Here is an 18,279-nt window from a genome sequence, read left to right on the forward strand (position 1 = left end):
TTGGACTGTATTACCATATTGATTTGCATATGTTTGAGATATGGATATATAACACATACACACACAACTCGCAGGGCTCAAAATTTCAAGTCCTGAGCCACTAGCCAGGCCTTAAGAATTACTCGCCACTAGTTGCACCACGCCCTTGTAAATTATCTCATGAAATTACACGGTTAATTTTGGAACTTAATTCTGCTTAAAACATTTAACAAAAATATTAACATAAAACATCCATGCCCCATCAAATGCAGCCTCACCGTGCCCCATCACTCCAGACTCAGCAATGCCTTGATGCTGGTTCTCACACACAGCGGCCATCTTCCACTGTGTTACGGAGCTGGGTCTATGTTCGGCGGCTCGGTGTAACAAGGTCCCGCCCCCCTAGACCGGCTTGTGTGATAGGCGGATCACTAAATCAATCTACTATAACATGAGGCGGTCTAGGGGGGCGGGACCTTGATACACCGAGCGCCGAACACAGACCCAGCTCCGTAACACAGCAGATGTCCGCTGTGTGTGATACACAAGAGACGACCGCTGCAGCTTCAGCTCAAAGCAGCGCCACGGCAGTCCAGCCATACCGCTCTGTGACCTCCGGCTGACAGTTTCCTGGCTGATCGCTTCAGCCAGGAAATGGTCAGCCTGCTCTGTCCCTGCACAAAATTCCACTCACAAAATGCAAGCAGGCAAATGGAATTTGAGGGCTGTCATATGGACTCTATTATGGATGGGTATTTTATGTTGATCATTTCACAATGCTAATATTTAGGAAATGTATATATTACTTTATTGCACTACTGTGGAATTTTTTGTTTTTTCTATTGACATTTGTTTCACCTCATTTGCATGTTTATTGAATATTAAGTGGCAGCACAAACAGGCTTTTTTCATCAGCACACACATGCTTGTTTTGAGTTTACTCAAAGGTACTGAAGTCAGGCAACCTGCATTTTTAAGAGCATGAGCGCAATTATCAGTCTGAGAATAGTCCAGTGCTTCAGATGGTAAAGACCGTGTGTTATATACAAATCAACTCTTTGAAGAGTGGCCTTTTATCAAGCTTAGAGGGCACTTTGTGCTTGCCTTGTACAGTCTCGCCTTAAAATCTGAAAGCAAAACTAAAGAATTTAGCAAAAACTAAAAAAGGGAACAGTTGGAGACCATTAGAAACAGGTTTATTAAACAAATAAAAAAAACAAAAAGCAAAAAAAAAGGTAGTTACACAACCTGGAACAATTTAAAAAAGAAATATACAAAAACAAACAGTTATCGTCGTTTTTGGAAGATATTTCCTCGTCCCATGCCACGTCCTCTTCCTCTCGCAGCCACTGAAAAAAAAAAAAAAAATTAAAACACGGAAAGTCAATGTATGAAAATGGCAAGATCTAATTAAAGTGAACCTGATGTTGAAAAATTAACAGGAAAACATGAAGGTGTATGGATAACGGGATCCATGGTACATGCATGGTGTGCTCAGGGACACAAAAGAATACCAAATATGGATATTGGGCATTGTTATATTCTTGACTTTCTTTGCTGCAGAAATGCCTTGGATTGCTTTGATGTAAAATTGCAAGCAACTCATCCATGTGTGCAAATACCTCAAAATTGTTAGTGATCTTTTGCATAAAACATAGCCTACCCCAACATAGTTACATTATTTACACCAGGGGTGCTCAACCCGTGGCTCACAACCTCAAACCAAGGAAGCATATGCTCATTGATGGTGGGTCAGCAAGCCCAGATCCCAGTCAGTTTGCCAACCCACCAACCCAGAGCATCAGTTCATATAGCCAGCAGCAGAGTAAGTAGGAGTCTGCATTAGCTGATGTTTACTCTGCAGCGCCAGCTCCTGTCCAAGGCAGAGTGATACCAAGTGCACTTCGCCTGGGACCTTTCTAGCAGCTTGGAGAGTGATGCCAGCAGAATCTGGAAGAGGACAGTGGTTTAAACGCTTGCAGACCGGCCACAATAGATCACATGCCTATTAAGTGATGCGTGCGCCGGTTGTGCTGCAATTGGCTGCAGCATCAACCAATCAGCGAATGGCGGCCACTAATTGGTCGCCGGCACCTGCCGATCAGCTCGGAACATTATTAGAGAGCCCTGTGTAGGTAAGCAAACACAGGACTTTTCTGGCAGCAGCAATGTGCCTTTTTTCCTTCCTGAAAAACAGCACACACTAACACATTGGCCAAACATTTATCGCCCTAGATCAGGGATATGCAATTGGCAGACCTCCAGCTGTTGCAAAACTACAAGCCCCATCATGCCTCTGGGTGTCATGCTTGTGGCTGTCAGTCTTGCTATGCCACATGGGACCTGTAGTTCTGCAACAGCTGGAGGTCTGCTAATTGCATATCACTGCTCTAGATGTTAACCCCTTCCCTGCCAAGATCATGAGTACCGTGAACATGCATATATTTAGCACTGATCACTTACCAAAAATATTTAGCAGAATACTATTGGATGGGTTTTATATATCGAGGGCTTTTCAAAATGTTGAGCACCCCTGATTTACACAATTGTTACCATTTAATGATAAAAATATGAGATCACTGGCAATTTTTTGACCATGCTCGAGGACTCTTGTTTTGAAGCAGGCTCTTAGAACAGGCTTGAAGACTAGCATTTCATACACATTTTTAATCTGGAGGGTATGCTTACCTTGAGCTTTGAGAATAGCTGCTTTCCCCCTTCCAGCACCTGAACCCTGATTTTTATTCTTCATGCTCTTTAACATTGGGGCATTTTTTAACATGTCTGGAAGGATCAGGAAACGGATTTTACTTCCTCTAATGTAGACCTGTTCAAGCTGTGCAACTCTGCCGTCCCTGTAGGTTACAGTGATGTTTGACATCTGAAACAAAGCATTTGGCAAGTTATGGTTAAGGTGATTGAGACACAAGACTTAAAATGACATCAAAGCAATATCCTTATTCTCCAAGAATACTCCATACACATCCACCATTTAAAAGGTCCTGTAATCCATTTATGAAAATGGTTTTACTTTACTGTATTTTTCTGCCTCCTTGTAACATCCATGAGCTCTCAAACCTTTTCCCTCTCACTTCTGTTTGAAACAAGCAGTGCATGCATGTTGTAGTCACGTGCATGCTACAAATCCCATAGTCCAACATGCGGCCCACGAGCTGTTGAGTATCGTGTAGAAAGCAGAGTGGCAGAAGTATGCCAGAGAGCAATCCAGCTCCAACAGTACCGTAGGCAGTTATCGCAATACATGGTACAAGTAAAGGACCCAGCTTGAAGAGTGGGAGGAACCCATTCAATGTCACTGACCACCAACACAAAGGGGCCCCCCCCCCCCCAAATTTTGCATTCATGGACACCAATACTGGGGGCCATTGTGTCCAAGACAAATACTGGGAGGTCATTACTGTGTTCACTGGCACCAGGGCTATTAATACATTAACCGACACCATTGCTAGGGGATTATTGCTGCACCCGCCAACACCATTAGGGTTACTGTACCTCAACTTTTTCAGTGTGCATACACTGGGAAAAAAGGCAGGACCAAAATGTGAAGATGTGCTGCCGCCCCCCCCCGGCAGAGGTGTTGGGTCCCTCTAAAAAAAAAAAATTTGACCACCACTACAAAAGTCCATAGTCCCCATTCCATCTCAGGAATTTGGAGATTTGAAGGAGGCCAAGAGCAATAGAAGGTACATTGAGTTAATACATACAGTTTGGTCCATATATATTTGGACAAAGACCATTTGTTCCCCCCCCCCCCCCCCCGCGGTATTTACCAAACCATATGCAAGCTATTAGTTATACAATCGATATGGGCTAAAAGTGCACACTCGGGTTTATTTTGGAGCGTATGTATATTCAAAACCAAGGAAGGGTTTAGGAATTACAGCTCTGAATAGCCACCCCTTTTTGAAGAGGCCGAAAATTAATTTAAACAATTGAATCAAAAGCGGTTTCATGGCCAGGTGTGGGCTACTCCTTTGTTATTTCATCAATTAAGCAGAAAAAGGTCTAGAGTTGATTCTAAGACACCATATACACCGTTAAATTTTCTGCAATTTGTCTTCAGATTTACCAAAACCATGTAGTGCAAGGGCCTGCCTGATTGCATACAAATTCAAACTCGTATGGTTTGAGCTCATATGGTTATGGTAAATCTGAAGACAATTTGCATTTGGTATTTGGTATTGTTGTGAACCTACATCATTCGTTCAAAGGAGCTGTCCATGCAAGTGAAAAAATGCCAGTGTAAGGCTTCAAAAACAAATCCATCAGAGAGATAGCAGCAACATTAGGAGTGGCCAAATCAACAATTTGGTGCATTCTGAGGAAAGATGAATGTGCTGGTGAGCACAGCAATATAAAAAAGCCTGGACGTTTACGAAAGACAACAGCGGTGGATGATCACAGGATCCGCTCTATGGTAAAGAAAAACCCATTCACAACACCAGACAAGTGAAGGTGGGTGTATCATTGTCAAAGTCCACAATCAATCAAGAGAAGACCTCACTAGAGCAAATACAGTACAGAGGGTTCACCACAAGGTGCAAACCATTCATAAGCTTGATGAACAGAAAAGGCAGATTAGACTTTGCCAAAAGACATCTAAAAAAAAAAAAAGCCAGACCAATTCTAGAAAAGCATTCTTTGGACAGATGAAAAATAATATCAAGATGTACCAGAACAGGAAGAGAGGAAAAAAAAAAAAAAAAAAGTGTGGAGAGCTTGGAGTGGCTCATGTAAAACATGGAGGCAGTGTGATGGCATGCACGTGCATGGCTTCCAGTGGCACTGGGTTATTGGTGTTTGACAGAAGCAGCCGGAATAATTCTGCAGTGTTTAGAGATATACTGGCAGCCCAGATTCCACCAAATGCAGCAAAGTTGATTGGACGGCGCTTCACAGTACAAATGGACAATTATCCAAAACACTGCAAAATACAACCTAGGAGCTTTTGAAGGGAAAGAAGTGGAATATGTTGCAATGGCCGAGTCAATCACCTGATCTCAATCCAATTTGAGCATGCATTTCACTTGCTGAATGAAAAACTAAAGGCAGAAAGACCCACAAAGAATAACTGAAGACAGCTACAGTTAGAGCCTGGAAAAGCATCAGAAAGGAGGAAACCCAGTCTTTGCGAATGTACATGGGTTCCAGACTTCAGGCAGTCATTGCCAGTAATGGATTCTCAACATATTAAAAATGAACGTTTTATTTATGATTATATTTATTTGTCCAATTACATTTGAGCCCCTGAAAATAGGGGGACTGTATAAAAATGATTGCAGTTCCTAAAATTTGTACTTGATATTTATGTTCAACGCCATGAATTAGACTATATATAATCTCCCCAACGGTACTTTAAACAGAATTTTTAGAACAGCTGAAGATCGGTGTGAATATAAAAACTGTCTTTTTTGCAGTGGGATTTGCAACCATTTATTCTGTATTGACCCAAATCGCACTGCAAAGTATTGGTACTCAGTACCGGCAAGTACTTGACTGAAAGTACCAGTCGAAAAATAAATAAAAAAAAACACAGTAACAGTGCAATTCCAATAGTAATATTTTCTGATAGAAGCAGTACAAGTGACAAGAGCTCAGGAAACCCTACTGTAGCCCATGCTTTCTCCCACTGCATACCGCTATAAAAAACATTAAACAGTACAATATTATTTATTCGTTTAGAGCAGGGGTCTCAAACTCAAATTACCTGAGGGCCACAAGACAAGTTTTCATATGCCATGGGGGGCCGCATGCAAACTTTCAAACTTCAAAAACAGTACTGGTGTCAGCGAACACATTATTAACCCCCAGCACTGGTGTCAGCGAGCGCATTAAAAAAAAAAAAAAAAAAAAAAAAAAAAAAAAAAGTTTGTCGGCATTCCACAAGCGGACGCAATTTTGAAGCGTGACATGTTGGGTATGAATTTACTCGGCATAACATTATCTTTCATAATATATAAAAAAAAAAAATGGGGATAACTTTACTGTTGTCTTATTTTTTAATTAAAAAGTGTAATTTTTTCCCAAAAAAGTGCGCTTGTAAGACCGCTGCGCAAATACGGCGTAACAGAAAGTATTGCAACGATCGCCATTTTATTCTCTAGGGTGTTTGGATAAAAAATATATATAATGTTTGGGGGTTCTAATTAGAGAGAAGAATATGGCAGTGAAAATAGTGTAAAATGACATTAGAATTGCTGTTTAACTTGTAATGCTTAACTTGTAATACCAACGGCCACCACCAGATGGCGCCAGCTCACATCTGGTGGTAAGAACTTGTAATACCAACGGCTCACCACCAGATAGCACCAGCTTTTTTTACTTTTTGCTCCCCCCACTTCCACCCTGCCTGCGGGCCATTTATAACTGGTCCGCGGGCCGCAAATGGCCCGCGGGCCGGTACTTTGAGACCACTGGTTTAGAGGACCTGGTGGCAGCCACAAGAACAGCAGGTGTTTAAGGACAATTGAGGGATGTTATAGTACTGAGCATTTACTTTAACACCATAAATGCATTTAAGGAAAAAAAAATAAAAATAAAAAAAAAAAACGCAGAGCCTTTGGTGCTACTTAAAATCCTGCAGATGTTCAAACAGAAACCCCATTTTGTGTAAAGCTCCTCCTCATAACGGGTCCTTCTGTATGGTTTAGGAGGCAAAAATAACTATTGCCTTGGAAAATGCACATCACATGAATATCATATGTAAGCTTGGTTCAGGCACTGGAAATAGAAGCCAAGAAATATTCTAACACATTAAAAACGAAGGTCAGAAATGTATTCCGACACTTTGTATTTGCACTAAACACAATGACAATGCGCCACCTAGTGGTCAACATTCAGTTAACACTCACTAAACCACAGAAAAATTACCATTTCCTCTATATAAATCAGCTTATTATGGACCAAATCAATATTGTAATTAACACAAAACTGATTTATACAAGGATGACAACTGCATGCAAGTCTATAAGTCAGAAAAAGATTTTTAAAATGTAATTTTATTAATTCCCAAACATGACAGCACTAAGCCAACTGTAGCAGAATTCATTTTTCCGTTTATCAATTTTACATATTTTTTCACAGCTCACTGAGACTATACACTATATATATCTCCATAGCAGTTATATCCCAGAATGGTTTTATTTCACCTTGAACACCAAAATCATGGCTGCCGGAGAACTAATCCCTCCCATAGCCAATGGCTATATGGCTGCTGGCAGTTCTGCATTTACTACATGGTTTTTGGGCTGTATAGCCTTTGATCATACGAATCCACTCTGGGCAACAAAAATATGCCCACTGGAGATGATCAATTCCTCCCAAAGCCAGCTGTCTCCGATAAAATGGCCACCAGCTGTTTATTTGGTTGCTTTGCCCATTACCCTTAATATTAATGGAAATTCACCAGTAACAAAATAATGGTCGCAAAACACAATAGAATTTTGGGCTTTAAACACACATGCGATGACGCCAGACCCTTAGCTCCAGTGTCATGCAATTAGCGACAAAGTGCATCAGAACAGAGCCTGTGATGTCCATAGAGCATCACTAGGAAGCAACTGGTGTCTTCAGAGCCAGTACTTGCAGATATCCCAGTAATAGTAAAGCTTTTGTTTTGTTTTTTAAAACATGTTATACTTGCCTCCTCTGTGCAAGGGTTGTAAACAGCGTGGCCCTGATTCTCCTCTACTGGGGTCCCCCAACAGCACTCCTGCTAGTCTCGAGTGCCCCCAGGGAGAGCCACATTCCATGAGTGCACATGCTCCCGAGTCCTGCTACTGCAATCCATTGACACCCCCCCCCCTTCCCCCATTTTGCTGGATTTGATAGCAGCAGCAGCCATTGGCCCCCGCTGCTATCAATCTATCCAATGACATGAGACAGCGGATGGAACTGCTGTGCTCACCCAAGTTGCTCAAATAATTGGGTTCAAGTAAAGGGGGGGCGTTTTAGTACAAAAAGTTTTTTCACCCCAAAATGCATACCAGATCCTTATCCGAGCACAGACCGGTAGGTCAGGAAAGGGGCTTCCAGATTCTGATAAAACTCCCCCCCACCCGCAGATCCCAACAACCACTGGCCAGGGTTGCTGGGAAGAAGCCCTTGGCATAAACATGGGAATAAGGCGAGATGATACCGCTCTAAAAAACTGTCGATCTCTTGGCTTTGCTTCCGTCCCACTAAACCAAAAAGGTGCTGGCTATGCACAGGTGCATTGGATAGAAGGTGGTCATGGACTGCCGCACTCCTTAAAAATCTAAACAACAGCTAGGAGTAAGCATCACATGATGTGAAACATGTCAGCCACCTTTTTCCTGTTCACTTAAAGGATCACTAAAGGGAATTTATGTCTATACCCTGTAAACCTTCATTTCAGCAAAAAAAATTTCCTTTAGTGACCCTTTAATTTTGACTGTATCGCTTTGGTTGATTTTTGGATCTGTATAACAAAGACATTGTTTTAAGGAGTGCGACAGTCCAGGACCTTCTTCTATCCAATGGGAATAAGGTGCTTAGGGGGAGGGCTACTTCAGCCCATTAAATATCATTGAAGTTGGATCATAACCATCCAACTCATGGCATCCAACATGGCGATTACAGCAGCAGTAAAAAAGGAATCTCACACTGGGATGGTTTTGATTGGTCAAGACACACGACAGACTGTCTTCAAAGTTGGAGAAAAATCTTATTTAAGTCGGATGGAAGTAGGACTGATGTGGCAGGGCAGTAGGATGACAGTCGTGTCATACCAGTGTGAACCCAGCCTTATTGTCAAAGCTTAAAGCACTAAAGTGACTTTACACGTATCCCATGCAGATATGCTGCCATTAAAACATAAGTGTTTGTTAGAAATGAACAGGGGAAATACCTTTTCTGACACTGCAGCTGTGCGGTCACATGATCCCACTGTGCAGGCTTGCCTAAATCTTTTCAAAGTGGGAGGAGCCAAGACTCCTCTGCTGGTCAGCTGATGTCACAGGGTAATTTCTGCCCCTCCTGCATTTCTCCAGATTAAGGCTGGCGGGCACAGGGGAATCATGTGATCGCACAGCTGCAGTGTTAGAATAGACATTTCCCCTGTTCTTTTCTAACAAAGACTTACTATAATTATTGGCAGCATATCTGCATGAGATTCCTTTCCTATGTGCTGCATTATGCAGCTGAATAGAGGCGGGGAGGAAAGCATTCTCACAATGACAGGGAGGGGGAAGAGACTGTCAAGAGGAGAGAGCAGGGCTGTGGACGACGAGGCACGCAAACCAGGGCTTGACAAATTTGCTTGGAATCTAGGAGCCAGCTAAAAAAGTTAGGAGCCAGGAACGTGCCCCGTCCCACCGAGCTTGCGAACGCATACGTGAGTAGCGCCCGCATACGAAAGCAGTGTTCAAACCACACGTGAGACTTTACTCTGTCATTTGTGCCTTGTACAACATTGCTTATTTTCAATAAAAATATTGAAAAGCAAACCACACGTGAGGCATCGCCACGATTGGTAGAGCGAGAGCAATAATGCTAGCCCTATTTACCTACTGGTAAGCCTATAATAAGGCTTACCTGTAGGTATAAAGAATATCTCCTAAAGCTGTACGGTTTAGGAGATTTGCAGCGGCGCATGCACAGCTGGGATCCTCGGCTAAAAGCCCAGCAGCCGCCAGACCTTGCCGGAATGAAGTCTCTGGCACGCATGCGCAGGAGTGACGACATCGCTGGAGCGGCGATACCTGGAAGACATGCCGAGGGAAGAGGACATCTCGTTCGGCATGGACCAGGTAAGTTCTCTACACCTCGTTCCAAGGTAAGTATTTCATAATGAGCTAGTATGCGGTGTATACTAGCTCATTATGCCGTTCAGGTGTAAAAAAAAAAAAAATTACGGGTATACAACTGCTTTAAACATCACCTATGGAGATTTTTAAAGGGTAAAAGTTTGTCGCCATTCCACGAGCGGACACAATTTTAAAGCGTGACATGTTGGGTATCAATTTAATTGGCGTAAAACTATCTTTCACAGTATAAAAAAAATTGTGCTAGCTTTACTGCTTTTACTGTCTTTGTTAATTAAAAAGTGCACTTGTAAGAATGCTGTGCAAATACGGTGTGACAGAACCACCGCCATTTTATTCTCTAGGAGAGAACACACACACACACACACACACACAGTAAAGGGTAAGAGATGGGAAGGCAGCGAAAATAGGCATGGGAAGCTCCATTAGCATTGCTGGTTGTCTTGTCATACCAACGGCCACCACAACAGAGCGCCAGATTCCAGAAGGAAGCATGCGACTGCAAAAGGCCACGGCCTCAATTACCAGCCGGTGCGGCCCAACACGATCGCACAGGGACAGGATACCCCCAGCTGTGCCACCCCAGGTCAGCAAATACTAGTCGCAAATGCGACCTGGCGCCCAGGGTTTGTCGAACCCTGGCGTAAACTGACCACGGTAGTCTGGACTCAGCAGCCATGTTTATCGTGGTCAGCAGAAGCAGGAAGCAGGACCAAACAGGTTTATTACCACTAAGGAAGAGAAGAAATGCACAGCAGCTGTTATTCATGCCTTAAAAAAGGAACGGGACCTTTGTTTTTTTTGGTTTACAAACACTTTAAAACAAGCTTAAATTTAAAAGCTGGTTACTATGCACAGCTGCACCAGTTTGTGTGTACACAACCTGAGACATGTATTCAGGTCGATGCATAGCCAAGTGACAAGACAATTTCTAAAGCTAACCCCACCCATGTTACTAGCAAACAGTATATATAAAATCAAGACTAAACAAAAAATGCTCATATAAATATTAAAGAGCAAACCACTGTTAGAAAATATTGCCTCCTAAAAGTGAGTCGTGGATAAAAAAAAATAAACTACAAAAAAACAACAGCAGGGTGTTAGGGAGCAGCATAAACTTATCACATGGCTGTTGCTGCAAAGGTCTCACCTCAGTTTTGCCTATTATCTCATTTGCATTGCAAAAGGCATGTTCACCACCCTGTAACAAAGCCTGGACCTGCTGATAGGCAAGGACTTGTATTGTTGGATGGGAGAACACCTGAACAATGCGGCAAAAATTTAAGAAACTGCAGGAGGTTGCAAAAGGAAGGTTAATAAATATAAGGTTAGAAGAGGGGGAAAAAAAAAAAAAAAAAAAAACGCAAAGTGCAAATGGATCTAACCCATGAACACTTAAGAATTTACAGTAGATGGCTGTCAGCAGAAAAGTGAAAGATGAAAACCGAAGAATTTTAGTATTTACTGAATGCTGCACACAGAGGGACATGTAGCCAGCAAATTACCAAGAAATACAGATGCAAATCAGGCTACCTGATAGCAGTATTGGGGCGTTTGATCACTGAGCAGAGAACTGTGACCGATTTACCATGGGAAGGAGAAAGATGTTCATTCAGAACAGACACCCTTACAAAGTGGTCAGGGAAAAGTTTTATTAGATTACTGTGATTAGGGTTGCACCGATACCGGTATCGATACTAAGCATTTGCAAGAGTATCTGTACTCGTGCAAATGCCCCGATACCTTCGGGCTCTGTACTTTCAGCAAGAATTCCCTGCCAACAGCTGAAAAGTAAAGAAAAAAATGCTGGCAATTATTGGTTGTTAAGGAACGGGCCGCCGCTTCCTTAACAACCAATCACGTGTCCTTCCCTCCCCACCTCCTCCTCCCCTCTCACCAGGCTCGGTACTGCATGTCTGTGGAAACTTCCTGCATTAGAGGTGAGCAAGCCCAGCTCCCCCCCATTCCACTGTCTTCTCCCTTCTGCAGCTCTCACATTCAGCTCTGCTCATCGCGGCTCCGCTATGTCTGTCACAGTCCAGTGAGCAGGAGTGAGTCCTGTGTGACCTCCGCACAGATCTGACTTTTCCCTAGCAGCTTGCATGGCTCTGCACACAGCAAGGCTTCTCCCCATGCCCTGTGTGTCCGTACTTAGCCTGGTGGAGCCCCCCCTCTCCCCCAAGCAGAGGCACAGACACACAGCCAGCACCACCGTAGCAGGTCAGTGTGTGATTAGATTCACTTTTCTTTGCCAGTAATTTGTTTTGTTATGCAAAACTATATAATTAGAATTTGACACAGCACATATATTTTATACTTATTTTTGGTGGGAACCATACACTGGGTGTTTGCACCAGCTGAATGTGTTCAATCATGTTTAATTAAGTAGCTGCCATACATTTTGTTTTGTTTTATTTGAATAGAGAGCAGTAGCCAGGATTGTGACTCCCCTCCCCACTTTATCAGCCCTCTTTTTTTCTCAGTTCCCAGTCTGCCCTGCTACACTCTCCCAGTCTGCCCTGCTACACTCTCCCAGTCTGCCCTGCTACACTCTCCCAGTCTGCCCTGCTACACTCTCCCAGTCTGCCCTGCTACACTCTCCCAGTCTGCCCTGCTACACTCTCCCAGTCTGCCCTGCTACACTCTCCCAGTCTGCCCTGCTACACTCTCCCAGTCTGCCCTGCTACACTCTCCCAGTCTGCCCTGCTACACTCTCCCAGTCTGCCCTGCTACACTCTCCCAGTCTGCCCTGCTACACTCTCCCAGTCTGCCCTGCTACACTCTCCCAGTCTGCCCTGCTACACTCTCCCAGTCTGCCCTGCTACACTCTCCCAGTCTGCCCTGCTACACTCTCCCAGTCTGCCCTGCTACACTCTCCCAGTCTGCCCTGCTACACTCTCCCAGTCTGCCCTGCTACACTCTCCCAGTCTGCCCTGCTACACTCTCCCAGTCTGCCCTGCTACACTCTCCCAGTCTGCCCTGCTACACTCTCCCAGTCTGCCCTGCTACACTCTCCCAGTCTGCCCTGCTACACTCTCCCAGTCTGCCCTGCTACACTCTCCCAGTCTGCCCTGCTACACTCTCCCAGTCTGCCCTGCTACACTCTCCCAGTCTGCCCTGCTACACTCTCCCAGTCTGCCCTGCTACACTCTCCCAGTCTGCCCTGCTACACTCTCCCAGTCTGCCCTGCTACACTCTCCCAGTCTGCCCTGCTACACTCTCCCAGTCTGCCCTGCTACACTCTCCCAGTCATTCAGTCAGCACATCTTCACCCCAGCCTCATCCAACTCCCCCAAACCACCCCTTTAACTTCTCTTCCTAGGTGATAGGTATCGGTATCGGCGAGTACTTAAAAAAAATAAGTATCGGTACTCGGTGTCAAAAAAGTGGTATCGGGACAACCCTAACTGTGATACTGAAGGAGATATTTTTAAAATAAGTTGTCCAATTATGATTGCTCCGTCTTGATGCTTCTGTTTAGTATTGCAACAGATTTGATAAACAACCCCTCCCCACCCCCTGCATTATGGATTAGGAGCTACATAACTGAGGTTCTCCTCCTACACACATTCAACTACTACACATGATATAGCATTCACCTGGCAGTTCATGTTATCCTCCGCCTCAATGAGCTTCCCCCTGTACACCTCGCCTGTATTCGTTTCACAGGTCACAATATGCCCTTCTGCTTCATGGAGAACTTTGATGGGAACACCGATAGACATCTTGGCTATAGAGGCTTGAAATCTAAGACAAAAAAGAAAAAAGAAAACACGTTGAGATATTTACAAACCATTTTCTAATGCCCCCAACCCTACAATATGAAATCAACCATCTCACAACTACACCCAGTTATCCCCATGTACAGTACACAAAAGCACTGCTAAAGGCAATCGGATTGTTGTACTAGCAGGCTACAAAAACAGCAGCAAAACACTAATGCAGCACCAGTATCTAGGATCATTATTTTGCACAGGGAGACTTAGTCCCCGTTCACACTAATGTGGTATGAAACCGCAGCAAACTATGGGGATTCTGAACCACATCCAAATAGCACCATGTTCATGGGAACCACTGTGGGTGTGCAAGTCGACGACACTCCAAAATTAGTTCCCAAAAATGCCATGCGGCAAAAAGAAAAAAAAAAATAGTCCTGCGCGTTTTTGGTGCAGAGCCGTTGCGATTTGAACCACACAGAATAATGGCTCATATTGCCCGGCTGAATAATCAATCACATGTGCTTTGAACAGGAATACGGTGCGTTTCCTGCACTGCATAATGTGAATTGTAATTTCTAAACAGGAAAAATGTCTTAAACCGGCCATAGGTGGTACGATTTTCTTTATTGCAAGCGCAGATTGCACGAAAGAATATTGCTCGATTCCCCATTGCCACAGTCAGCGTTGATGAGGGAATCCCTTTCCTCTGAGCTATCCCGGCTGGGAGAAAACAGTAATTATTGATAGAAAACTATAGGCGCTGGAAAGGATCTCTCAAAAGATCAAACAGGCTGGATCAACTTGGGTACAATCAGCCCGCCCATACATAGTATGAATCTAGGCCGGAGATTCAAACAGTCTATGGCCAGCTTAACTAAAATCCTATGCAACAGAAACAGTCAACTCTGAAAGCAAACATGTTTCTTTGCATTATGCCAGTTACTAATTTGCTAGAAATAAATGGAGCAGATACAGTAAACACTTCCCCATTTACCATCAAACCAGAGATTATTCATAGACCTCCCCTAATGCCCTAGCCCAGGGGTAGGCATCCTGGGGCGCTCCAGCTGTTGTGAAACTACATTTCCCATGAGGCATTGCAAGGCTGGTAGTTACAATTACTCCTAGGGGCATGACGGGACTTGTAGTTCTGCAACACCTGGAGGGTGCCATGTTGCCTCCCCTAGCCTGTATGAAGGAAGAGTCAGCCAGGATGGATTTTCTCAGTTGATTGCTATAGCTTTCCTTGCCACAGGCTTCCCTCTGCAAAGGCACAAAAATACAATTGCTGGACTGTGGGTGTACATCCATCTGTAGATACACACACTATACAATCCGATTGTACAATCTCCTTTGCATCAACCAAGAGCTATGTAACCTATGGTCCTGATAGAAATGCATAGGATTGTATGGGTTTTTCCTCACAGGCTTGGCAATTTAGCAGCACACATTACCTTGAGTTGCAGCAGGGCTGCCTATTCATTTGAATGGGCTACTTACTGCATTTAAAGCAAAGTGTGTAACATAGCCAAAAGGTTTTGGCAAAATTAAAATGATATTGTATAATTAGACTGTGGCCACCCTTGAGCAGAGCAACAAAAGACCCGATTTCAGCCCCATTTCCCCCACCGGTCCCACGATCTCAGCCCAGTCCTAGATCACACACACAGTCCCATTTCACCCACCGGTCCTATGATCTCAGCCCAGTCCTAGAACACACAGTCCCATGATCTCAGCACCAGTCCTAGATCACACACACACAGTCCCATTTCCCCCACCGGTCCCACAATCTCAGCCCAGTCCTAGATCACACACAGTCCCATTTCCCCCACGATCTCAGCCCAGTCCTAGATCACACACAGTCCCATTTCCCCCACGATCTCAGCCCAGTCCTAGATCACACACAGTCCCATTTCCCCCACGATCTCAGCCCAGTCCTAGATCACACACAGTCCCATTTCCCCCACGATCTCAGCCCAGTCCTAGATCACACACAGTCCCATTTCCCCCACGATCTCAGCCCAGTCCTAGATCACACACAGTCCCATTACCCCCACGATCTCAGCCCAGTCCTAGATCACACACAGTCCCATTACACCCACCGGTCCCACGATCTCAGCCCAGTCCTAGATCACACACACAGTCCCATTTCACCCACCGGTCCTATGATTTTAGCCCAGTCCTAGATCACACACTAGTCTCCTCACTGAAGAAGTACGTGAAACCCACCGCACCAAAACACAGCCCGGCCTGTTTCCTAATACACGAACCCATTCATAGCGGGATGTGCCGCTACCCCTGCGTGTCTTAAGCCATTTGGGAGCTCCAGCAGCGCTGTACCCCCCAAAAAGCGAACATGCACACCTACTTGTGGGGTCCCCGGCACCTAACAGCAGCTAACAACCGTTCCGATACTCACTTCCTCGCGTGGCTTCTGTTCTACGATCTAATGGCGTCCCGCCTGCCCCACAATGCACTACGAACAGGAAACAGAATGCCGCCAACCACTCTGATTTCCTTGTTTGTCCTAATAAGCGCCGATAGAAACAATAGCAGAGCTGGAAGGTTCCGCCCCATTAATAGTTCCGCCTTTGTTAGAGGAAGGGGGATGGGGGGAATTGTTACCTGCCAAGGTGGAGCTATTGGACAGAGCATTATATGTTCTGTGACGGTGAAATTATTATTAATTAGCCTGGAAATACTGGTTTCTGCAGAAGTTTAAGACCAGCCATTTTCTGCCACCTTTTGTTTCCATGTGAAAATATTTTTTTTTGCTAGAGAAGGATTAGAATCCCCAAACATTATATATATAAAGCAGAGGCACTAGAGAATATTTGCGCAAACATAATTTTTTGGGAAGAAAATACACCTTTTAAATTGTTAACGCAAAAAACAATACATAACCCAATTTTTTTGTAAAAAATAAACGATAATGTCACACCAAGTAAATAGATACCAAACACTTCACGCTTTAAAATTGCGCACACGCCCACCCACGCATTGGCGTCAAACAACGTACATTTTACTATTTATAGGCAACGTTTTAAAAGCCTTTACAGGTTACCACTTTCGATTTACAGAGGAGGTCTACTGCTAGAACTACTGAACCTTGATGTGACATTCACAGCAATACCTCACATGTGTGGGACAATCGCTATTTGTGTGCCTGTGGGAACGATGCACATGTTCGCCTTTGCGTGTTAGCACGGGAGAACAGGGGCACTTTAATTATTTTTTTAATTAAATTTTTTTTTACACTGTTGCTTTAATTTTTTTTATCACTTTATTGCTGTCACAGGGAATAGAAACAGGATTGCACTGATACCGATACTGGTATCAGTATCGTTGCTGATACAGAGCATTTGCACAAGTACTAGTACTCGTGCAAATGCTCCAATGCTTGACCCGATACCTGGGCAGTCGGGGTGATCGGTGCAGCGGTGGGGGGTTATAAGCACTGATCTCCCAGATTCAATAAAGCTGCAGACAGCCACTCCCCCCGCAGCTTTGAGCTGCTTTATTGAAATCTATACAGGGAGGTCAGTGCTTGTAACTGCCCCCACGCCGCACCTATCATCCCTGACTGTTCCCTGTGTTCGTCTCCGTGTCCTCCTCTGTGCCCCTCTGGTCCTTCTCCAGTCCTGCTTTGTGCTCCTCCAGTCCCCCTGCATGTCCTCCTTGCTCCGCCTCCTCCAGTCCCCCTCCCTGCGTCTCCAGTCCTCCGTGTCCTCTGTGCTCCTCCAGCCCCCCTCTGTGTCCTCCGGGCTTCTCCAGTCCCCCTCCGTGCGCCTCCAGTCCCCCTCCATGTCCACCGTACTCCTCCAGTCCCCCTCCGTGTCCTCTGCGCTCTTCCAGTCCCCCTCTGTGTCCTCTGTGCTTCTCCAGTCCCCCTCCGTGTTCTTTGTGCTTCTCCAATCCCCCTCCATGTCCTTCGTGCTCCACCAGTCCCCCTGTGTCCTCCGTGCTCGTCTTCTGGTCCCCCTCCATGTCATCTGTGCACCTCCAGTTCCCCTCTTTCCTCCTCCAGCCCCCCTTTTCCTGGACATGTCAGGATGGAGAGCGGAGGAAGGAGCCGGTAAATATGTAATTTACTAGGTCCTTAATTTTCTGAATGAACAGAGTCAATAATCACTGACTGTCCATTCATAACTGAGCATGGTATACTGTGTTTACGATGTCTCCGTTTATGAATGAACAGGAGCCGCTGTCTCCTGTCCATTCATTTTCAGTGCAGCTGAGACTGCTGTGAAAGGGACTGGGGAATCTGGGTTCTCAGTCCCTTTTTCTGTCTCAAAGGGGAGATGTCAGGGGTCTGTTTAGATCCCTGATAGTTAAACAAAGCCACCAACAATAGGACTGATGAAAAATATATAATAATAATAAAAAAAATATTTAGAAGGCAAAATTGTAACAAATAAAAACACTGACACTGCCCCCCCCCCAAAGAAAGCATTGTAAATGTAGCGCCCTCTTGCTTTCAGCATGGGCACTACGCCTAAACTTAGTGGGAAGGGAGAGTTACTTTGCTCCTTTCCAGTGTTTGCTTAAATTTGGGACCTCTGTCATTCTGGAAATGTCCACTGGGTCAGTCTGCGACCGGGGAGTGCGATGTCACCCCTGGCCGGCAGCTGGCGCCAGAGGGTTTCTAGCAAAGCAGGTCTTCTCTCAGCAGCCAATTAGAGGATGTTTTCCCTCGCAGGGCATGCTGGGGGAGGGTATATCTGGGACAGAGGTCATGTGTTGAGGTTCTTCTTTTTTCCGTGGGGTCCCCGTTC

The 18,279-nt window shown here is 44.8% G+C and overlaps 1 protein-coding gene across 2 annotated transcripts; it reads right to left on the bottom strand.

The window, feature by feature from the left end:
• Nucleotides 1–1,153: 1,153 nt before the first annotated feature.
• On the bottom strand, nucleotides 1,154–16,038 carry SNRPD3 (small nuclear ribonucleoprotein D3 polypeptide). Of its 2 annotated transcripts, none has more exons than XM_040349415.1 (4): nucleotides 15,873–16,038; nucleotides 13,385–13,532; nucleotides 2,668–2,860; nucleotides 1,154–1,328 (listed from the first exon to the last, which is right to left on the bottom strand). In XM_040349415.1, the coding sequence occupies exons 2-4, from the start codon at nucleotides 13,508–13,510 to the stop codon at nucleotides 1,267–1,269; spliced, it is 381 nt and encodes a 126-aa protein (XP_040205349.1). In that variant the 5' UTR covers nucleotides 13,511–13,532; nucleotides 15,873–16,038; the 3' UTR covers nucleotides 1,154–1,266. The 2 variants fall into 2 exon arrangements, with proteins under 2 accessions (XP_040205349.1, XP_040205340.1); XM_040349406.1 differs by having other exon boundaries at nucleotides 15,924–16,037.
• Between the last annotated feature and the right edge of the window lie 2,241 nt (nucleotides 16,039–18,279).

The sequence above is a fragment of the Rana temporaria genome, chromosome 1 (assembly GCF_905171775.1).
Source record: "Rana temporaria chromosome 1, aRanTem1.1, whole genome shotgun sequence".
In the NCBI taxonomy this organism is placed as follows: Eukaryota; Metazoa; Chordata; class Amphibia; order Anura; family Ranidae; genus Rana; species Rana temporaria.

Excerpts from the sequence above, each read along its gene's own strand:
- SNRPD3 (XM_040349415.1), bottom strand. The coding sequence starts at position 13,510 with ATGTCTATCGGTGTTCCCATCAAAGTTCTCCATGAAGCAGAAGGGCAT. Across the intron at positions 2,861-13,384 it reads AGGATAACATGAACTGCCAG|ATGTCAAACATCACTGTAAC; the intron begins GTGAATGCTATA and ends GCTTTGTTTCAG. Across the intron at positions 1,329-2,667 it reads AGCTATTCTCAAAGCTCAAG|TGGCTGCGAGAGGAAGAGGA; the intron begins GTAAGCATACCC and ends TTTTTTTTTCAG.